Here is a 20,612-nt window from a genome sequence, read left to right on the forward strand (position 1 = left end):
AGCGGCACATGACCAGCTAATGCTGGTAAACAGCCGTCAACAAGTTCTCCCGCCGACCGCTTCACGCTGCCTCACTTTCCTTCTGTTCAGTGAAATTATCTACTAACCGTCTTATTTTATTTCTCTACAAGACATTTTTGGCAAAATGCCGGCCGTCGTGCCGCGTCCCTCCCTTAGTGCGGAAGCAGCAAGAGCTGCAGTCTTGCAAGCAGAATTCAATGAGAAACGTTGGGTATGGATCCCTGATGAGAAGGATGGATATGTCGCTGGATGGGTTCTTCATGAAGAGGATGACACTGGCGAAGTAATGTTGGCGGGTGGCGGAGAGGTTAGCATGCTCCTTGGCGCGTGTGTCGCTGAACAAGTCGCTCAATACAGTATATGTTGACGCGTTTAGTCGCGAACAGTCCCGTTATACTCTCTCTCCAAGATGAACCCTCCTAAATTTGATCGGGTGGATGACATTGCTGACCTCACATTTCTAAACGAGGCAAGCGTTGTACACAATCTTCGTCTTCGCTATGGCTCGGGGGCCATCTACGTACGTCGCGTCGATCTTATCCTAAACGCCCTCTATAAACTCATGGTCATCGGTATTGGTATTAGACATACTCAGGGCTCTTCTTAGTGGCCGTAAATCCTTACACTAATCTCCCACTGTACAGCGAAACTGTCGTCCAACAATATCGCAATAAACGGAAAGATGAGAATCCACCGCATATTTTTGCTATAACAGAGCGTGCTTGGGTAAATATGGGAGAGAACAGGGAGAACCAATCTATTCTCATCACGTATGTGTCAGTTAACCTCTTCCTCTCTTTTGTTACTCAACCATTGTTCAATAGTGGGGAGTCTGGGGCAGGGAAAACTGAGAACACGAAGAAAGTCATTCAATATCTTGCCTCAATAGCTGCTGAAATTGCCAGTGGACCTGATGGGCTACCTTTAATGGCAGATGCTCATTCTGTTATCCCACAATCTCCGTCATTTAAGCGAGGTCATCGAGCAAACACCCTGAGTCAGGCGATCATCAAGTCCCCCGCTCTTGGTCTTCTCGAGCGACAAATCCTTCAAGCGAACCCCATCCTTGAAGCATTTGGGAATGCTCAAACACAGCGAAACAACAATTCTAGCCGATTCGGTAAATTCATTCGGATCAGTTTTACGCGTGACGGGAACATTGCAGGTGCCAACATAGATTGGTACCTCCTTGAGAAAAGTCGTATATCTTATCGCAGCGAAGCGGAACGTTGTTTCCATGTGTTCTATCAGCTTCTCGAGGGAGGAGGTTCCTTGCGGAGTAGGTTGCTATTACTTATGGAGGGCGATAGTACTCAAAGAAATCTCTGAAGAATCTCTATTGCTTGACGGTGATGTGGAGGACTACGTATACCTCAACAAGTCTAGACGTCATGTGGATGGTGTTAACGATGCTGAAGAGTGGAAAGCCTCAAGGTTAGCACATGCAGGTCCAAACTTCTGAGTATCTCACTTATATCTATTAGAATGCCCTTGATGTCGTGGGGTTCACAGCGGATGAGCAGTTCGACTTATTCCGGGTTGTTGCGGCGACATTGCACATCGGCAATATTGACGTTACATCCGATCGCTCCGAGCAGGCTCGGGTAACAAGCTCCACACAAGTGGAGAAGGCATGCCATCTCCTTGGGCTACCGGTCCCCGAGTTCAAGAAGGCCTTTCTTTGTCCACGTGTCCTAGCCGGAAGAGAGTGGGTCACTCAAGCTAGGACCAAACAACAGGCGCTCGATGAGCTGTCTTCTCTTTGTAAGACGCTCTATGAGAAGTCCTTCGGCTCAATGGTGGACCGCATCAATAAGGCCTTGGATAGACCGTCTCAGAAATCTACTTTCATTGGCGTCTTGGATATTGCTGGTTTTGAGATCTTCACGGTCAACAGCTTTGAGCAGCTTTGCATCAATTATACAAATGAGAAGCTGCAGCAATTCTTCAACCATCACATGTTCGTTCTTGAGCAGGAAGAGTACGCCCGAGAGAGCATTCCTTGGTCTTTCCAGAATTTCGGTCTCGACTTACAACCCACTATTGAACTCATTGAGTCCCGCGAACCTATCGGCGTACTTAGTCTTCTCGATGAGGAGTGTATTATGCCTCGAGCTACCGATGCGACATTCACGGAGAAGCTTCACGGTCTGTGGTCCGGACCAACGAATTCTGATTCTTCATCCTCGTCCCACCCCGGAATGACAAAGTACACACCCACGCGATTTACACAGGGCTTCATCATCCAACACTACGCTGGCAGTGTAGAGTACAACACCGAGGGTTGGCTAGAGAAGAACAAGGACCCTTTGAACGATAACCTGACTCGCGTTCTCGGCGGTTCGACCCAGCGATATATCGCAAATCTCTTCGGTGGCAGTGATGATATCAGTGAGGTCACTGGTCTTCGCAGGCGCGGGGTGAAGAAGGGTGCTTTCCGGACAGTTGGGCAACGGCACAAGGAACAGTTGTCTAGCCTCATGGCGCAGCTTCACGCCACCCAACCCCACTTCGTTCGGTGTATAGTGCCGAATACGAACAAGCGACCTGGACGAGTGGACGTACCTCTTGTTCTGGACCAGCTGCGTTGTAATGGCGTGCTTGAGGGCATTCGCATTGCTCGGCTAGGGTATCCAAACCGCCTCCCGTTTGCAGAATTCAGGCAACAATACGAGATCTTGACCCCGGGGATTCTTCCTCGTGGATATATGGATGGTCGCAAGGCGTGCACTCGAATGGCTGAAGCACTCGATCTCGACACCGCTAGTTACGCCATCGGGAACAGCAAGATATTCTTCAAGGCGGGTGTTCTTGCCGATTTGGAGGAGCGGCGTGATGCATATTTATACGACCTTTTCTCCCGACTGCAAGCGGCGGGACGGATGTATACTGCTCGCCGTCAGATGAAGAAGATACTGCGACGAGCGAGTGCTGCCGCGACTATCCAGCGAAATGCTCGCGTTTATGGGGAGCTCCGCGATTGGCCATGGTGGCAACTGTATACCAAGATTCGACCCCTTTTGGCCGCCACTCGTAATGACGAGGAGCTCAGAAAGAAGGAACTTGAGCTCGCACTCATTCGTGAGCGTGCTGCGCGTGAAGAGAAGGAAAAAGCTTCTCTTGCTTCTCTCAAGATGACACTGGAACAAGAGAAACGCAAAGTTGAAGAGGACTTGGTAGCTGAACGGGAACTAACACTGGACAAAGATCGTCTTCTAGAACGCAGCAAGCAACGTGAAGCGGAACTGGAAGATGAGATAGCCACTCTTCAAGCCACTCTCCGAACTGTCGATACACAGCTCGATCGCGCCATGGACGCTCAGAAGCTCGGCGAACAGCGATATCTCACACTCAAGACTGCTTTCGATGAGGCGGCTCAGCATCTTGTGCGTCTGGAATCCGCAGAACGTTCTTGGAAGGAGCAAGAGAAGGCATTGGAAGGCGAGAGATCCGACCGCGACGCTGAATCAGAGGTTGCCCGTGTGCGATATGAGCAGTTGGAAAAAGAGGCTGATGATCTCCAGCGCATTCTGAGAGATAAGGAAGAGGACCTTACTCGCCTTCGACAGCGTATGGATACTTCGCTAAAGGACCTGGATGCGAAGCTTGTCAATGAAATCAAGTCTAGGTAGGTCACAACAGCCAACATCGAGAAAATTTTCGATTAATGCTGTCAACTTCAGGGACGAGATAACAAGTAAACATGCGCAACTTGAGGAAGATCACCGAAATACTCGTGAACAATTGTCGGACCTGGCTCGGACCGCCACTGATTATGAAGGCATCGTTCAAAAGAAGGAGCACGAGGTGATTCGCCTCAATGCTGAGCTAACCAGCCTCCAGCATCAGCTTGATGAATCCTTCAAGTCCCGATCCGAGCTTCAGAATCGAATCGAAACCCTTACTAGCGAACTTCAGGCTCGAAGCACAGACCTTGAACAAAGTTCACTGGCACGACAACGTGTTGAGAAGGAAGTTGATGAACTTCGGGGTTTGCTTGACGCTAAAGCGTCTGAGGAGACCCTGCGTTCGGAGGTGGAGAAGAGCAAGGAGCAGGAGCTGGTGGATCTACGGGCCTCCCTTTCTGCCACACAGAAGGACCTTGCGCATGCCCGTCAAATCGCTGCTGACGCCCAAGCGAAGTTGAAGGTAGAACTTGAGGGATTACGAAGAGAACACGACACCGTTTCTGCTTCCTACCGCGAGCTTGAAACTCAATCAATTGCCAATGCCAAGGCTCGAAGTAAGGCTGAGGGCGTACTTCAAGCTCTCGAGAAGACCAAGCGAGGGTTGGAATCTGACCTTCAGTCTCTCCGCTCTAAGCATCTTGATCTCGAAGGCCAACTAGCCGAAGCAACAAAGCAAAAGGAGGTACGTGCGTCTCCAGGTTTGATTTTGAATCAACATTGAAGCGATGCCCAGACCTTTGAACGACAACTTATGTCCGCACAAGCCAAGCATCAAGATTTCGAGGATGCTGTCCTCCAGATTGAGCGTGAGAAAGCGTCGTGGATCCGTCAGATTGATAGTGTACGCAAGCAATTGGAGGCCGAGACGTCGAAACGGGCGGAAGTGGAGCGTTCGGCCAAGTCCCGAGCCCGCGAGACAGTTCAGTTAAAGGAGCAAAATGCCAAGCTTCAGACGGATCTCAAGAAGGCTCTTGATGACATTCATCAACGTGACGGGGAGATAACGCATCTCCGTTCCAGACAAGACAAGACTATTGTGGAGCATGTCCATGTTCTCGAGGAGGCGAAACGCGTCACTGATCGACAGCTTGCCATTAGTCAACAGGAGTTGCGGGACACGAATGCATACATCAAGTCACTCGAAAAGGCCAAACTCAGGCTCATCGGCGACACGGAAGATCTGACCCGGCAAACTGAGCGCGAGCGACTTGAGGCTAAGGCAAGAGAAAAGGAAGCGAAGACGCATGGGGAGGCTCTCAAACAAGCTCAGCAGGATGCTACGACGGAGCGAAAGGCGCGGGAATTGGCCGAATTACGCTCTCAACGTGCGGAGACCGAGGTGAAAAATTTGCACGTCCAGCTAGCAGACACCCAACAGCAGCTCGCCACGGTCGAGCGCTCGAAGGCTCAATTAGAAAACGAGTTGACCGAGCTTGCAGCTGACGGTACTCCCCTCCCTTCCCCGGATCGTCAACTTGAAACCAGGGTGGCTGAGCTTGAAGCGGAGATCAAACAGACGAAACTCGCGAGTCCCATCATCGACCGTATTCGTCAGCATGTTGAACGTCAGCAAGTGCAGTTGAAGCGCTTGATAGCAACGCAGATGCCGAAGGAAGACTCTTTCAGAGGGCGACTGCTTCAAGAGATCGATGAGGTTGACCGTCAACTGCAGCAGGACTTCGGAGCCGGAACTACAATATCGCCCAGCACCCTCACTGAAATTAAGGCGTTCAATAACATCTCTCCTGGGAAGCGATCTCCTGCAATGAACGGTGTTGTCAGGCCGCGTGTCAATTCTGTAGATGCTTTGCCTGCGAATGACTTGCAAAGAACTAGTTTGCGTCGTCAAGTTGAAACTTTGCAGCTCCAGGTCGCTTCGTCGGATCGAATTCGTCAACAATTGCAGATCATGCTAAACGATCTCGCCTCGGACTTGGATAGTGTTGATGTCTCAAAGCAAACTCTACAGGCCAAGAAAGCCAAGCTCGCAAAAGAGAAACAAACGCTGAAGGGGCTATTGACTGCTGAGCAAGACTCCCGCCGCCTATTGGAATCGGGCCAACTTGATAGTGTCAAGGCGTTATGGTCCAGATATCAGAACACGATCGGAGAAGAAAGGCTAAAATATGCGAAGCTTGAAGAAGGTCGCAAAGCCCTGGTATGTGACTGGGTTTCACATGTGAGCAATATTCTGAACTATCACTAGCTGGTGCAGCAGCGGTCCGCGCAAGTTGAACTCGAGGATCACAAGCGACAGATATCAGATCTCTTGCAGGCAAAGGCCAGCCTTCAGACTACACTTGCTGATGCCAAGGAGCGCCTCGAACGGGAAACAATTGCAAGGAATGAAGCTCATGGTACGCTCGAACGCAGTCAATACATGTTACTTTGTTCTGACTGCAAAAAATTAGCTTCGAAGCTGCAGTTGCAAACTCGTTTGAAGGAGATGGAATCTTCTGCACAAGCATCCTCAAACATTGGTACGAGCTTCGCTTCCTGGCAGTCGAGCGGGCATTGAGTTTTTCCTAGACTTCAAGGAAGCTGCCGATATCTACAAAGCCAAAGCTGACGCTTATTTATCAAGGCTTGAAGGTGCGGAAGTCGCCAAAGCAAAAGCTATCAGAAGCGAAGCCAACAGTAAGTGGTGGAACCACTGCGAACCATGCGAGATATGAATCCATGACCTAGTCCGGAAGAGCCTCCAGGACATGGACCTTGCCTTGAAGGAGACTCGCGCAGACCAGAAAACCCTACAAGAGCAGCTGCGACTAGCCGAAGGACGTGCTAGAGATCTTGAGAGCAGAGTCGATAACGGAACCCGTGGTGCATCCGAAACCGAGATACTTCGTCGACGATTAACAGAGCAACTTGATGACGAAAAGGAGCGACACAAGAAGGTCAGAAGCTCTACGGGCCCGCGATTTGCTGCATTCCGATTTTTTGATTATTCAGGATGTTGCTGAGAGAGACGTCATGATTGATCAGACGCGGAAGAAATACCAGGGTGAGCGATGTGGTGCTTTACATCTGCCGAAGGACCTAATATCCCGGCCACAGGCGAGCTTGCGTTACTGAGTGAAGGTAACGATCTATGGACATGCGTTCCTTTTATGACTCACGGGCATATCTAGAGCTACAATCTCAGCGGGACACCATCAGCCGATTGCGTGATGAAAGCCGCAAGACTCGAGCTGAACTCGACCAACTTCATCTTCAGTACGATGACGAAGTCTATTCTAGTGGCGCGTGGAAGAAGGAGAAAGAACGCCTGGAGAGCAAGATTTCGGATTTGACATCCGCTTATGAGTCAGCGACAGGTGTCCAATCAGAGCAGCAATCTCAGATTGTGAACTTGCTATCACAAGTTCGAGAGTTGCGAGGTGTGCTTGACGAGGCTGAAGCTGATCGTACAGCATTACAGAAAGCAAGGCGTAACCTTGAGTCTCGACTCAATGACATTGCACAAGGTGCGTAATATTGACCAACCCAATGAGAAAAGCTAAAATACAGAATCGCCATCCAGGTTCTTCTCAGTCCGATAAGTTATCGTCCGATCGCGTCCTACAAGCTTTGCACCTTGAGAAGCAGGACCTTCGAAGCTCCCTTGATGCTCAAAGGGATCGCGTGACGTTGGCTACGGAGCGCCTAAAGAAAGCAGAAGCACATGCCATTGACTGCCAGAGTCAGTTAAATAAAGTGCGGCACGAAAATGCCGAACTTGATCGACGCAATGCAAGTGATTCCCGTTCTATGAGCGTGCAACGCCCTGTGACCACTTTTTCCAGGCAGACTTGGAGAAACAGGTCAAGGAACTCAAGCTTCGTGTCGTTGATCAGGAGACCAGGGCTTATGCTACATCACCAAAGTCTTCACCCCACGTTAAGCGACTGGAGGTCCGAGTGGAGGAGCTCACTAACAAGCTCAACCAAGAACTCAAAGAGAAGGCCGAGTCTGACCGAGCCTTCCGCGATGCGGGGACAAGCGCCCGCAACACCCAATTTCAACTTAGCGAAAGCGAGCGGGCTCGTGCTAGGCTGGAAGCGGACGTGAAGGATTATGAGATGAAGCTAGAAAAACTGAGAAGCTCGTCTGATGAACTTGTGAGTGTACGTGGTCTTCGCGTGCTTTCGTAACCTGGACCGACATGCCCTTCAGCAATCTTCTGAAAGCGAACTCCAAGTCGCCAAGCGTCAAGCTGAGCTCGATGCATCCGAGCAGCGGCAGAAGGTTCTTGCGTAAGTGACAGAGATTTCTGGAGATGACGATTACTCATGCGTCCTGATGATAGACTGGAACGTGAAGTGGAACGGCTCCGTTTTAGGCTTGAACGTCCACTCCTGGAGCGGTCCTCTCCGTCTTCATCACCGCGAAAGTAACCCCGTGTCATGTTATGGATCTTTGCAACACTATACTTTATCCCGATTCATATTCAACGTATTCGTTATTGCTTTACGAGTCCACCATCTTGAGCTATCGCACGATCCACTGTACCCACGACATCATGTACGCTATTATGTATGGCTTATTGTATCTTAGATACTTTGCCCACTGCAGATTTTATGTAATGGTGCCTGATGAAGCGCTGACAACCGTGGCTGTAACGTATAAACCCAGAGGACTGCAGAAACCCGACGCGACCACACCAACCAGCACGCTCCTGCTGAATAGCCGCACCTTCACGCAATTACGTATTCCATCAATAATGACAATAAAGAAGCGCGTCAACAATACATATATGATACACGCATATGTTGTGATGGTCTCTGCGGTCACTAAATTTTCCTGGCCGTAATTCTTCAGTGCTACCCGCGACAGCCCCTTCACTTCTTGACCACCTACATGGCCGCGCGACAGATGACCGACCCCATGATTATTTACAAGATAGACATGTAATATCACGGCGAGTCATCGTATAAGTATCATCGCGGGGGAATCCAGCCACAGTCAGGAAAGCCAAATTCGAGGCACCGGATAAGGATCTTCCCGTACAGCCACGCAATGGGGACGTCGTACACACCAGCCTGGACGACTGGCTACAGTCCCAACTGGGGATGTGGCAGGAGGACAGCAAGCGAAGTTGCAACAACTGGCAGGTCATTTCATTTAAATTCAGCTCTGCTCAGTTCGACGCGAGAAGATTGGTGATGCCAATCCAGACCCCTGGGACTACCTCAAGCCACCTGGGACACTTGAAAGTATCCTTGAGAACATCTAGGAGCAGAAAGACTAACGTTGAAGAGCGTGAAAGACTGACATGACAAAGCGCCACTTGGTACCATCTCGTTCAAAACGACGGGTTTTTTACCCACGCGTAGTTCGAACCGATAGATCACCGATGCGAAGTCATTCAGACATGGACATAGATCGTTTTTAAGCCTGGATGCTGCTCAGACTAATCTTAAAACAGCAAATGGGTGAAATGACACTCCTGAGGCCATTATCTACTACGGTGCACCCGTGGCAAGTACATACGTATTTAAGCAACATCGACTTTGGAAGTGAGGGAGTATGTTGCACCATCCATTTTAGCAAGCGTTAACACTTCCGGCTGGAGTAGCGAATAAAATAAGGTCATGAGGTGTAGCAAGTGGCTCTGAAGTAGCGTCGTATGTCCTCAGACGGGTAAGCGTCGAATGACCACCCAATGCACATTCTGGCAGCTGGGACCTATGATGCTGATATCAAATGTAAGCTACACCATAGGGATGGGGATCACGAGCCACCTGTACGAGAACAAACAAGAATAGATGTAGATGCGAGGAAGAGCCATGATATGGAATTAGCATTGCATTGAATGTTCTTAAGACATCGGGGACGTAAAGCCCGAGCAGCCAGGCGCTCCAGAACAAGCTCTTGGTGAGGCGTGTAATCCGCTGAGGTGCTGTGCGTCCACAGGCCTGCTTGTGCGACGCGAATAAGGTAAAGAAACCGAACTACGTATTATGTAGACGAAATTGCTTCTAGTGCTCATTGCACTCTACCAATTGCGCTGGGTCAAACATCAGTGACTCGAGGGGCTTTTCAGTGGCTATGGGACCAAATGATGCCATCCTTTTTGTAAGTCATTGCAAGCGTCTTCTGGCATGTTGATTCTGAAACCAGGAGAAATGAGCAAGATTGAGAGACTGAGGAGGGCGGACAAGTTGTTTGGCCCCTGCGTGGTGCGTCAGAGTTGCACTTTGCAATACCGTTCTGTGCGTTTGTTGGGGACACTTGATGGTGATGATAAATTAACACCCGGCCGCACTGTGCTGCGAGTGGAAGGAAGATAAAATTGTCGACGCAAACACTTGTAAATAGTTGATTTGCAACATTACCTACTCCGGTCGCCATTCAAGACTCGGACCTCGAGAAATTCGAGGGCCCCTCATCCCAGGAAACGTCTCACGAGTCACATGTTTACATACTGTCCATCTAGGAGAGAAGGATGGAGCGAGAAAGTCCCCCACGTCTCCGATTTGCAAGAAAATATCTGATGTAGGCTCTCGTTCTCCTTAACATGCTGCACTAAACATCAACACAGCTGTCTTCAGCATGTACAAGCCGAGCACAGACCACTGCTTTTCGGGATGGATCGTCGAGAGCTCATACAGGCTGAATATTTAGTGGAAACAGTAAGTCAATATTTGCCCACCTAGTCTCGTTACTATTTTTCTTAGAGTCCACGAAGCGGCCAAGTAGCAGAGGGGCATGTTCTACCACCTCCGGACAAACACAAGGCTGGCGGCTGGAAGAAATCCAAGAGCTCTACCGGATAATGGAGGTGTGGATCATAAGGCCTCCATGCTACTAGGCTCAAGCACATCACTTCCGACGTGGTCTGCGCTTACAGCGTTGAGGCGATTGACAATGCTGATTTGGTCACGGTGTATTTATTCTCTAAGCCGCCCAACCTTGAAGTTTTGGGCTAGCTTGGTCTCGCTAGAGGTCCGGGCCTAATGCTGAAAGTCATACGATCGGTCCTCCTTTGACGACCTTCTCGTCCCCCCGAATCATTCACTCTCCACTCGATGCCTCATGCTGTCCCGAGTCCAGAACCAGCCAATGTATCTGTGTTTCAGAACGCCCGATGCACACTGATGGCACCAGGAATTAGTTTCGATAAACATATTTAGTGGATGGGCCATATCATTAACTGATTAGGATCCCAAGGGGGGCGTGGCAGGCATTCGCGTTCTTCCTTTTAGTAATTCCTATGATTCATTTACATTCAATCAGACGAACCTCATTATTGCTGCACCGAGTTCGGGAAATCGATCCATCGTTCTCAAGCTATTTGCTTCCGGAGGGACGAAATTCTCACGCCCTTAATTATCTCTCGAACACTCACTCTCATCATGGCAGCCCCATACAAGGAAGCTTGGATTACAGGCTCGCATGATAATTCCCCTTTCTACACTAGAACATATGACCTACCTGATGCTCAGGTTAGACCTAAGGCTCATCTAATATTCATCCATGGATTCATCGAGCACATTGGGCGATACTCCTCGATCTTCCCTGGCTGGGTTGAACGTGGCATCACTGTCTTCGCCTTCGACCAACGGGGTTTTGGGTTAACTGCTACGGACAAGGATAACAAAAGCACTAAAGCTAGCTATAGTAAGACAAGTTGGAAGGACCAGATGGAAGATATATCCTTCTTCATCCTTAGAGAGCGAGAGAGGCTTGGGCCTAGTATTCCGTTCTTCCTCATGGGTCACTCCATGGCGAGTATTAATTGCACTACTCTGCTAGGAGTTTCGTGGCTCATCCCTCGCGTCACCGCTAATAGGGAGGCGGTGAGGTGTTAGGTTTCGTTTGCGCTCCACCAGTGCATGTGAAGGCTCTCGGAGAACTGAAAGGGATTATTGCATCGGCACCTATGCTTCGTGAAACGAAACCTTCCCCGGTATGGCAGGTCTTCCTTGGCGGTCAACTCGCCAAACTACTTCCTCACAAGGAGGTGCCTGTTCCATTAAACTCAGCAGTAGGCTACCGATGCGCCCATCCGACCTCGATGGTAACTGATACACTGCCTTCACTCGCGTTCCTGTTTGTATTAGGATTTGAGTCATGACCCCGTAGTCGTTGAGAAATATGATAATGACCCCCTTGTTCGCAAGTTCGGCACGCTGAAGGGAGTCACAGACATGCTCAATCAGGTACGTCCCACCACGCCTTCGACATTTGCTCATGTTCAGCATCCAACGAGAAGGGAGCTGCCCTTGTGGACAAGCACTATGTGAACTGGCCAGAACGTTTGCCTGTACGTCAATGAATCTTGGTGAAATTACCGACACGCTCATTGGTGCTCTCCCTAATAGCTTCTGATACTGCATGGCGACGCTGACGGGGTAACTCCCACCTAATCTCACTGTTATGTGTATTCACACCCATTCATTCAGAGCACTTCCCCAAGGGCATCCAAGGAATTCTTTGACAAACTTAAAGCGAAAGTCAAGCATTATTCCTCCTATCCGGTGAGGTTTTGAGCAGAACACAAGCAGCATTAGTACTGAAAATGCTCTCAATCCTGTTATCAGGGGGCGTATCATGAGATACACAATGAACCTGGCGGTGTCTCGGACAAATCCATCAACGAATGCATTTCGTGGGTTGAAGTCCAGACCTCAAATTCACAGGAACAACAAAAGCTTTAAAAGGGCGTTGGGGTTCTTGCGGGAAATAATTGTATGAAGCTATGCTTCTTAAAGAGTGTAATTGCACCTCCATCTGCACCCAATGGATCATTTGTAGTCTGTATCTACATATCTCCTACTGAGGCTAGACCAGTGTTTGCGGGTCAGGAGAGCCACCGACCGTGGGAATACTACACTTTCGCCACGGCTACAATCAACACTTAACCATAAAACCATGACCGACGATTTCCTGGCCCGCGAACAAGCTATTTTGGGGTCGGCTTTCTCTTCTAGTGGGAATGCGAGCACTATAGGTGGTGATATTGACTTCACTAAGGCTGCTGCTAGCTTCCCTGCTCTTGAAGACCTAGACGGAGAAATTTCATCAGTACCCGACACTGGCACGAGCAATGGATTCCTAAATGATTTTGACGACTTTGGCACGCCCATTGCCTCCACCTATGAGGTGAAAGTCACGGGTGGTGATGATGAAGTAGAACGTTTCGAGAATGAGTTCCCGAGTTTGGACAATGTACGCGTTGCTCCAACAAATATAGTAGCATAGCTGATGCGAGGCCCCATCTTCAAACTCACCTTATGGTTCTACGATTTAGAGCGAGTTCGGTACCCCAACATCATCATTCCAACCACCGTTCTTTGCTCAGCCGCAATCCCGTCCTTCGTTCCAGCCTCCCACATTCACCCCTCAGCTGGGCGCCGACGAAGAGGAACCTGAGCCTATCAGGTAATGCCATGGGCTGCTTTTTGTCATCGCAGACAAGTGCTGATGAGTATGCTGACAGGAAATGGCGCGAACGTCAAGAAGAGGAGATTCGTCGTCGAGATGAGGCCTCTGCGGCTAAAAAGCGGGAGACTATCAGTAACGCCGAAAAAGCGATCGATGACTTCTACAAGGAGTACAATCAAAAAACCGAGCGCAACATAAAACAGAACAAGTTGAGTTGTTTAGTGTACATCCCAAGACTTTCTTTGTATGGACGCATTATTTTTTTGGACAGGGAGAATGAGGCTCAGTTCCTGGCCGATCTTCAGACTTCGTTGTCTGTTGGGACAACTTGGTCGCGGATTGCTGATATCATTGAACTTCAAAACTCGCAATCGAAGACCCTTGCTCGTGCTGGTCCAGGGACAACTGACTTGACTCGTTTTAAGGAGGTGTTGTTGAGATTGAAACGAGAAGGTGATATAGCACCTGGCGCTGGAGGATATTAGATTTATTTGATGGAGCGCCCAGCAGGACAGATGTATTCTAATTTGCGCACTGTCATGCATGATGCATTTGCCTGGGGCATGGCATAAATACATATCCTATAATTCGGATTCTGATGAAAGGATACAAGCAGAACGAAATAGAGCTATATAGAGATCTTCGCTACATGAATAAATGAGAAAGAAAGAACGGACTTCCAGTCACCAGACAACAGACGAGCGCTCCACGATGACACGATAAATACCAAGTAAAGGCCATGAATATGAAGTCCATTCACGTCCGATATTTCATAAGCTTCCTCATGCCGCGGTCTGGGATTTTTGTGTGAATCCTTGCCACTGGCGAAACTGAACACGGACGTCTTCGTCAGCGTTTCGTTTGGGTAGTTGGGGGTTCGATGCTCGCTTGCCCGCTGAGGGACCTTTGGCGGGTGGGTTCGAAGGGCGTGGTTTTGAGGGAGACGAGAGGGGAGGGATTAGGTATGTTTTGCCATGCGCATCGATGAGTTTCCAACTGCCATCCGGATTCTGCTCCGACTTGGGTAGAGCTTGGAGCCCAATGGGTCTAAGGGGGTCTCGCGTTTCGCATCGACTTCCGGATTTGTCCCTGGATTGCCATGGATTCGAGAGGGGTGAGAGCGTTGCAAGGACACTGCCAGGCCGCCGACCAGCAGCCGGAGGACGAATATTTTCGGAGAGGATGGGGTCGATGAATGGCGAAGAAGGTCTGGTAGTCATGTCAGGGCCTTTAGAGCGTTGATTCCATGATCCAAGGAACGTTGGGGACAGTGGGATGTCGTCTTCGCTGTCAGAGTCGGAGTCGGATGACCAATGTGATCTAGGCTCAGCGTAAAGGTCTATAACTGATTCGTGACGTGTCGGGCACATCTCTCCTTCTGCCGTGATGGAATCTCGAGCAGGCCTGCCATACCATGTTGACCGAACATTGGCTGTGGCAGCAAATGTTGAAATAGTCAGCGCAGAGGACGGTAAAGCGGATGCTGCGCTATCACTGCGATCATCAAGGCACGGCAGAAACGATCGATCGTTGAACAAAAACAATGCCTTAGGATGGAGTGGTGGTGGTCTGCGTGGTTGTGAACGAGCCACTGTTGGAGACAACTTTTGGAATTATGTGGGTGAACATGGCGGTGGCATTGACCATGAAGAGATCGTCTTACCATTGGTTTCGACTTCACTGGTTCTGTTCGGATAAGGCTGGGGAACTCTGCTAGCAGGTTCCAGACGGAACCGCGACCCGTCTCAAGAAGTGACGTCTGGCGACGCGGCGTCACTGGGTTGTTCGTAGTGCCGTTCATTGTGAAGGTAGGCGGGGTGTTTGAAAGAGTGTACTTGAAGGGAAGTCCGTTTAAATAGGCATCGGTTCGTGTGATGTCGTCCACTTCGAGCTTGATGTGATGTTGGATTGATGTTGGAAGCCGTTCCAACAGCTTGGTAACCAAATAAGGCAATTCATTGATAATATTTATACCTTCTAGGACACGAGGCTGTCGGGAGGGAGAAAAATGACTTATAGACCTGAATAAGATACAGCAAATTATTTACACAAAGCTGGGAACCAATGAGCGCCCGGCGCTCGTTCAGGTTTATATAATTCCTTCCCCTTCTCCCCAAAGACCCTCGTACGCCCCATAGAAGGGAGCGCATTCGCTTTTGGTGCGCTGGCCCCTATGATAAATTTGCTAGCTGAGCTTGTGAGGCGTTTATTATTGTGCGAACATTTGTTTAGAGCTGTTGCTGTTCGACTGCAGCGAGTAATTTGCTTCCGGAAGCGCCAAGTATTCAAGTCTTGTTGTCCTAACGTGCAAACTAGTGCTTCTAATTTCAACCGCGTATCCGTTGAACCCACACTTTGCCTCGCGGACTGGCATGAATGCCGATGACTTCGCTGCGTTAGTCTCAAAAGCCAACCCTGCTGCGAGTCGTGGTCAATATGGTCAGGTGGAACCCTCTGCGTCAACGTCGTATCCTCCAACGGCCAATCGACGGAATAATCCATATGAACTCGATCCATTCTTTGATGATGAGGATGAGGATGTAGCCAGTTCTGCGCCCCCCTCCACTGCTTCGGCGTTTAAGGGAAACAACGCGCTTATGGACAGTGCGCCGGAACTACCTTTGACCAAGAACGCAGCATTGCCAGCTGGTGCTCCTGGTGCAGGCGAAAGTGGGACTAGCTTTCCGCAAGTCTGGACGTTTGATGATGATGCCCCTACTCTCCCACCTCCTAACACTGCTCCGTCCAAGCCCTCACCCCCTCCGAAATCGTCCCGACCCAAATGGAAGATTAAATGGCCGTGGACCAAAGACATTGTTCGAGGGGAACGTGATGTCTGGTTAAATGATGCTTCCCGCAACGACGCAGAAGATTACTCATCCAACTACATTTCAACCAGCAAATACAATGTCGCCACTTTCGTTCCAAAATTCCTTTTTGGTGAATACATTTATGAGGATTCTACACCCATATTGTCATGATTTCTCACTTAAAACCTCAGAACAATTCTCAAAATACGCAAATGTATTCTTCCTTTTCACCGGTAAACTGGATTGTCATGATATGTTGCAGCTATAGGCCTAACCATGTACCCTCCAGCCATCATCCAGCAGATACCGGGTGTATCACCAACCAATCGATGGACAACAATAGTTCCTCTAGGTCTTGTCCTTCTCGCCAGTGCATTCAAAGAAGCAGAAGAAGATTTAGTATGCAACGAGCATTTGATCTCTTTTGATCCACATTCACCTTCTCGTTTTCCCACAGAAACGACACCAATCAGATTCTGAGCTCAATTCCAGAACAACTCACGTACTGAATCAGCTCACCGGTTTGTTTGAAGTGCGGAAATGGCGCGACATTCGCGTCGGCGATCTCATACGACTCGAATCGGATGAGTTCATACCAGCGGATATGATCCTGATTAGCTCTAGCGAACCCGAAGGGCTATGTTACGTTGAAACAAGCAATTTGGATGGGTTAGTGATGTCCTTATTCAACTCATAAATTTTAGCTTGACTTGGACTCATAGAGAAACAAATCTGAAGATCAAGCAAGCATCGCCGCAGACTTTCGACATTGTGACGCCACAAATGTTCATGGCACTCCGAGGACGCTTGCGCTCCGAGCTACCTAACAATTCACTATACACCTACGACGGGACCCTTTCACTGCAAACTGGTGCTGGAGGGTTTTCAGGACCCACTGAACGACAAATTCCATTAAGTCCCGATCAGATGCTGCTTCGTGGCGCCCAGCTGCGTAACACGTCTTGGGTTTATGGGCTTGTCGTATTTACTGGGCATGAGACGAAACTGATGCGGAATGCAACGTGCGTGATTTGCTGAGCTGAGCTGGTTTCCAGCTAGAGCTGTCTACTTATTCGAATAGAGCCGCGCCTATCAAGCGGACTGCCGTAGAACGTCAAGTTAATGTTCAGATTGTTTTCTTGTTCCTTGCTTTGTTAGCACTATCCCTAGCATCTACTATCGGTAGTAGCATCCGGATAGTAAGTAAGGCTCTGTCCATTCCTTCCGCTCCTCGGATTCATTGTATGTGCAGTGGTTCCACTCCAAGGATCAATGGTATCTGCTGATATCTGACAGCATCGCCGATCGAGGTAAGTACACAATGCAGGTCTTTGCAGTACGAATTCACTTATGTTCCTGTTCACAGCCAAGAACTTTGTTGAGGGTATGAAACTACGCCGCCCAAGTTCTTCAAGCTGATAAATTCGACTTAGACATCCTTACCTTCATTATCCTGTACAACAACTTGATTCCAATTTCGTGCGTAAAGTTACGACAGGCGTTGGCGTTTGATTGAAGGGATGCTCGATTCAGGCTCATCGTGACTATGGAAGTTGTCAAGTTCCAGCAAGCGCAATTTATCAATTCTGATCTAGACATGTACTATGCGCCAACTGATACGCCTGCTCTCTGTCGGACATCATCGTTAGTCGAGGAGCTTGGACAGATCGAATACATCTTTTCGGACAAAACTGGCACTCTCACTCAGAATCATATGGAATTCCGATGCTGCTCAATAGCAGGTCATGAGTATGCCGAAACTCGTACTGACGATTCTAAAGAGGAGTTGCGAACGTTTTCAGAGATGGGAAGTTTACTGGACGGTGGAAACCCGTTCTCTGATCCCGCCTCAGGGAGCCTTGTTGAGGAACTCTCACCGCGCCCCGACGCAGGCCAGGAGACTGAAGTCATCAAAGAGTTCTTGACCGTTCTTGCTGTCTGCCACACCGTCATCCCGGAAATGAAAGGCGAGAAGATCATCTACCAGGCGTCCAGTCCGGATGAAGCCGCTCTTGTCCAAGGCGCTGAGCTTCTAGGTTACCGCTTCCATGTATGTCAACATTGACAATTCCCACAGTAGAAGCTGATATTTTGCTTGCAGATTCGCAAGCCCAAATCCGTTTTCGTTGAGATACAAGGTCAATCATACGAATATCAGATCTTGAATGTGTGCGAGTTTAACTCGACTCGTAAGCGCATGTCGACTGTCATTCGTGGGCCCGATGGCCGCATCAAGATCTACTGCAAGGGTGCTGATACTGTGATATTGGAACGGTTGAGTCCAAATCAACCGTATTCGGAAGCCACAATGCTACATCTTGAAGTACGCTACTCTGTTGATCCCTACAGAAAGGCAATATTCACACCTTATGATAGGACTATGCAACTGAAGGTCTTCGCACTTTGTGCTTTGCAATGCGTGAAATTCCGGAACAAGAATATCAAACTTGGTCGGCTATATATGACCAGGCAGCAGCAACTATCAGTGGTCGAGGCGAAGCTTTGGATAAAGCGGCGGAGATCATCGAGAAGGATATGTTTCTATTAGGCGCGTCTGCTATTGAGGATAAGCTACAGGATGGGGTGCCCGACACTATCCATACTCTGCAACAAGCTGGAATTAAGGTATGGCTCCCTTTATCCCCTCGGTGTTTCGTTTTAATTTGGGTGCAGGTGTGGGTTCTTACAGGAGATCGTCAGGAAACTGCCATCAACATTGGACTGTCCTGCCGCCTCATTACTGAGTCGATGAATTTGGTTAGAACTTTCTCTGTAACTCCCACTTCCATCCATTGATTGCCCCTCAGGTGATTGTGAACGAGGGAAATGCCCACGATACTAAGGAATTCTTGTCGAAGAGGCTGAATGCCATCGGAAATCAAAGAAACCTTGGTGAACTAGAAGACTTAGCCTTGATCATCGGTTGGTGCCCCGTAAGGCCGCGTCGTTTCCTTACTTATTTTATTTGCGCCCTTTGACAGACGGGAAGACTTTGGCCTTTGCGCTGGAGAAGGACGTCTCAAAAATCTTCCTGGAGTTGGCTATCCTGTGCAAAGCTGTCGTGTGTTGTGCGTGGACCCATCTTATCCTTTGTACCCCAATTGTCTAATTACTTGTACGCCCAGGTCGTGTCTCACCTCTTCAAAAAGCTCTAGTGGTTAAACTAGTGAAAAAGAATCTAAAGTCGATTCTTTTGGCGATCGGTGATGGGGCCAACGATGTGAGCATGATTCAAGCTGCTCATGTCGGTGTCGGCATATCCGGGGTAGAGGTACGGAACCTGCTGTCATATCCCAAGGGGGTACAGGCACACACATAACGTGTATAGGGCCTCCAAGCTGCCAGGTCTGCCGATGTTGCAATATCACAATTCCGTTTCCTGCGGAAGCTACTCCTCGTGCATGGCTCTTGGAGCTATCAGAGATTATCAAAATTAATTTTATGTAAGCCCATTCACTGCCGTTATTGTGGCATTATGCCAACGAGCGGAATCAGACTCTTTCTATAAGAATATTGTGCTTTACATGACTCAGTTCTGGGTACGTTATTGAGTCTATTGCAAAAATGTGATGTGCGCTAATTATTCACAGTATTCATTCTTTAACAATTTCTCTGGCCAAATTGCCTACGAGTCATGGACACTATCTCTGTATAATGTTGTTTTCACCGTATTGCCCCCTCTTGTCATTGGCGTCTTTGACCAGTTTGTCTCTGCTCGGATTTTGGACCGATATCCGCAGCTGTATCACTTGGGTCAGAAGAATACGTTTTTCTCGCGCACAGCTTTCTGGATGTGGGTTGGAAACGCACTTTACCACAGCCTGGTATGTAGCTGCCTCATCCTCATGATTGCTCTAATTCCTACCTCCAGTTGCTATTCACTGCGTCCGTCATCCTGTTTTGGGGTGATTCTAAAGAACCGTCGGGACTCGACTCTGGGCACTGGATTTGGGGAACAATTCTTTACATGACCGTACTGATTACAGTGCTTGGGAAGGCGGCACTGATTTCCGAGTGGGTGAGCTTCACTGATAAGCAAGTTGACTAACACATATTTTACGCCCCCCAGCTTGTGGACTAAATACACTGTCGCTGGTAGGCATCATTCGTGTGCAGTCGACATGTCAAACACATTAATTTCCCTTAACTCTAGCCATCCCTGGATCGTTGCTCTTTACGATGGCGTTCCTTCCCCTTTACCAAATAATTGCTCCTGCCCTTGGTTTCTCTACTGAATACCTTGGCATTGTGCCGCGATTGTGGACGGACCCAGTATTCTGGTTCAGCTTAATCGTGTTTCCTTTCTTTTGCCTCGCTCGAGACTACTTTTGGAAGTAGTATGTCCATTACTCCTTGCCCTACCTCTTTTTCTCTGACCCACCAACCTTTGATTAGCTATAGACGGACATACCGACCGATGTCCTACCATATCGCCCAAGAACTGCAGAAAGAGAATATACCTGACTATAGACCTCGACAAGAGCAGTATGTGGTTTCACTCGGACCTGAGCATGAACCCGATCTGAGTTGAATATCTAGGTTCCAAAAAGCAATCAAGAAGGTTCGAGCAGTTCAGCGTATGCGTCGGAATCGGGGCTTTGCGTTCAGTCAGACCGAAGATCCTGCACGGCAAGATCAAGCGAGGCTCATTCGGGCGTATGATACATCACAATCACATTCCCGGCCCACTGGGCTATAGTTCGGTGTTGCTCTTCGTTCGTTC

The 20,612-nt window shown here is 49.0% G+C and overlaps 6 protein-coding genes across 6 annotated transcripts; 5 read left to right on the top strand and 1 right to left on the bottom strand.

Moving 5' to 3' along the window:
* The first annotated feature begins 22 nt into the window (after positions 1 to 22).
* EI90DRAFT_1618735 (P-loop containing nucleoside triphosphate hydrolase protein) lies at positions 23 to 1,609 on the top strand. Its single transcript, XM_039051974.1, has 5 exons — positions 23 to 328; positions 398 to 541; positions 607 to 791; positions 846 to 1,455; positions 1,506 to 1,609. Exons 1-4 carry the CDS (start codon positions 146 to 148, stop codon positions 1,348 to 1,350), a joined length of 1,017 nt encoding a protein of 338 aa, XP_038914112.1. The 5' UTR covers positions 23 to 145; the 3' UTR covers positions 1,351 to 1,455; positions 1,506 to 1,609.
* A 4,655-nt stretch (positions 1,610 to 6,264) lies between these two features.
* EI90DRAFT_1618233 (uncharacterized protein) lies at positions 6,265 to 8,159 on the top strand. The gene is made up of 9 exons (XM_039051972.1): positions 6,265 to 6,347; positions 6,407 to 6,607; positions 6,663 to 6,714; positions 6,768 to 6,791; positions 6,842 to 7,177; positions 7,234 to 7,446; positions 7,500 to 7,810; positions 7,866 to 7,945; positions 7,999 to 8,159. Exons 2-9 carry the CDS (start codon positions 6,419 to 6,421, stop codon positions 8,084 to 8,086), a joined length of 1,293 nt encoding a protein of 430 aa, XP_038914113.1. The 5' UTR covers positions 6,265 to 6,347; positions 6,407 to 6,418; the 3' UTR covers positions 8,087 to 8,159.
* Positions 8,160 to 10,826: 2,667 nt separating this feature from the next.
* Positions 10,827 to 12,474, top strand: EI90DRAFT_1618917 (lysophospholipase). Its single transcript, XM_039051975.1, has 7 exons — positions 10,827 to 11,419; positions 11,485 to 11,679; positions 11,756 to 11,854; positions 11,908 to 11,958; positions 12,017 to 12,046; positions 12,098 to 12,172; positions 12,236 to 12,474. Exons 1-7 carry the CDS (start codon positions 11,048 to 11,050, stop codon positions 12,350 to 12,352), a joined length of 939 nt encoding a protein of 312 aa, XP_038914114.1. The 5' UTR covers positions 10,827 to 11,047; the 3' UTR covers positions 12,353 to 12,474.
* On the top strand, positions 12,119 to 13,692 carry EI90DRAFT_3065957 (clathrin light chain). The gene is made up of 5 exons (XM_039060924.1): positions 12,119 to 12,172; positions 12,236 to 12,863; positions 12,946 to 13,076; positions 13,135 to 13,287; positions 13,351 to 13,692. The coding sequence occupies exons 2-5, from the start codon at positions 12,567 to 12,569 to the stop codon at positions 13,562 to 13,564; spliced, it is 795 nt and encodes a 264-aa protein (XP_038914115.1). The 5' UTR covers positions 12,119 to 12,172; positions 12,236 to 12,566; the 3' UTR covers positions 13,565 to 13,692.
* EI90DRAFT_3155948 (uncharacterized protein) lies at positions 13,591 to 15,074 on the bottom strand. The gene is made up of 2 exons (XM_039066028.1): positions 14,743 to 15,074; positions 13,591 to 14,683 (listed from the first exon to the last, which is right to left on the bottom strand). Exons 1-2 carry the CDS (start codon positions 14,878 to 14,880, stop codon positions 13,862 to 13,864), a joined length of 960 nt encoding a protein of 319 aa, XP_038914116.1. The 5' UTR covers positions 14,881 to 15,074; the 3' UTR covers positions 13,591 to 13,861.
* A 377-nt stretch (positions 15,075 to 15,451) lies between these two features.
* EI90DRAFT_3126404 (uncharacterized protein) lies at positions 15,452 to 20,588 on the top strand (the record flags this gene model as incomplete). The annotated part of the gene is made up of 24 exons (XM_039063915.1): positions 15,452 to 16,019; positions 16,081 to 16,122; positions 16,179 to 16,288; positions 16,347 to 16,558; positions 16,612 to 16,911; positions 16,971 to 17,088; positions 17,142 to 17,199; positions 17,256 to 17,273; positions 17,323 to 17,368; positions 17,423 to 17,939; positions 17,991 to 18,212; positions 18,266 to 18,514; positions 18,563 to 18,646; positions 18,697 to 18,811; positions 18,871 to 18,957; positions 19,015 to 19,160; positions 19,218 to 19,332; positions 19,385 to 19,428; positions 19,480 to 19,713; positions 19,761 to 19,903; positions 19,959 to 19,984; positions 20,043 to 20,226; positions 20,285 to 20,374; positions 20,429 to 20,588. The coding sequence occupies 24 exons, from the start codon at positions 15,452 to 15,454 to the stop codon at positions 20,586 to 20,588; spliced, it is 3,888 nt and encodes a 1,295-aa protein (XP_038914117.1).
* Between the last annotated feature and the right edge of the window lie 24 nt (positions 20,589 to 20,612).

Source organism: Cantharellus anzutake (genome assembly GCF_015039405.1).
Source record: "Cantharellus anzutake strain C23 chromosome Unknown EI90scaffold_37, whole genome shotgun sequence".
Lineage (NCBI taxonomy): Eukaryota > Fungi > Basidiomycota > Agaricomycetes > Cantharellales > Hydnaceae > Cantharellus > Cantharellus anzutake.

Coding starts and splice junctions, on each gene's coding strand:
- EI90DRAFT_1618735 (XM_039051974.1), top strand. CDS start 146: ATGCCGGCCGTCGTGCCGCGTCCCTCCCTTAGTGCGGAAGCAGCAAGA. Junction 329..397: donor TGTTGGCGGGTGGCGGAGAG/GTTAGCATGCTC, acceptor TGACGCGTTTAG/TCGCGAACAGTCCCGTTATA. Junction 792..845: donor AACCAATCTATTCTCATCAC/GTATGTGTCAGT, acceptor ATTGTTCAATAG/TGGGGAGTCTGGGGCAGGGA.
- EI90DRAFT_1618233 (XM_039051972.1), top strand. CDS start 6,419: ATGGACCTTGCCTTGAAGGAGACTCGCGCAGACCAGAAAACCCTACAA. Junction 6,608..6,662: donor AAAAGGAGCGACACAAGAAG/GTCAGAAGCTCT, acceptor TTGATTATTCAG/GATGTTGCTGAGAGAGACGT. Junction 6,715..6,767: donor GACGCGGAAGAAATACCAGG/GTGAGCGATGTG, acceptor TCCCGGCCACAG/GCGAGCTTGCGTTACTGAGT.
- EI90DRAFT_1618917 (XM_039051975.1), top strand. CDS start 11,048: ATGGCAGCCCCATACAAGGAAGCTTGGATTACAGGCTCGCATGATAAT. Junction 11,420..11,484: donor TCCTCATGGGTCACTCCATG/GCGAGTATTAAT, acceptor CACCGCTAATAG/GGAGGCGGTGAGGTGTTAGG. Junction 11,959..12,016: donor ACTGGCCAGAACGTTTGCCT/GTACGTCAATGA, acceptor TCTCCCTAATAG/CTTCTGATACTGCATGGCGA.
- EI90DRAFT_3065957 (XM_039060924.1), top strand. CDS start 12,567: ATGACCGACGATTTCCTGGCCCGCGAACAAGCTATTTTGGGGTCGGCT. Junction 13,077..13,134: donor GAGGAACCTGAGCCTATCAG/GTAATGCCATGG, acceptor GTATGCTGACAG/GAAATGGCGCGAACGTCAAG. Junction 13,288..13,350: donor CGCAACATAAAACAGAACAA/GTTGAGTTGTTT, acceptor TTTTTTGGACAG/GGAGAATGAGGCTCAGTTCC.
- EI90DRAFT_3155948 (XM_039066028.1), bottom strand. CDS start 14,880: ATGAACGGCACTACGAACAACCCAGTGACGCCGCGTCGCCAGACGTCA. Junction 14,684..14,742: donor CAGTGAAGTCGAAACCAATG/GTAAGACGATCT, acceptor TAATTCCAAAAG/TTGTCTCCAACAGTGGCTCG.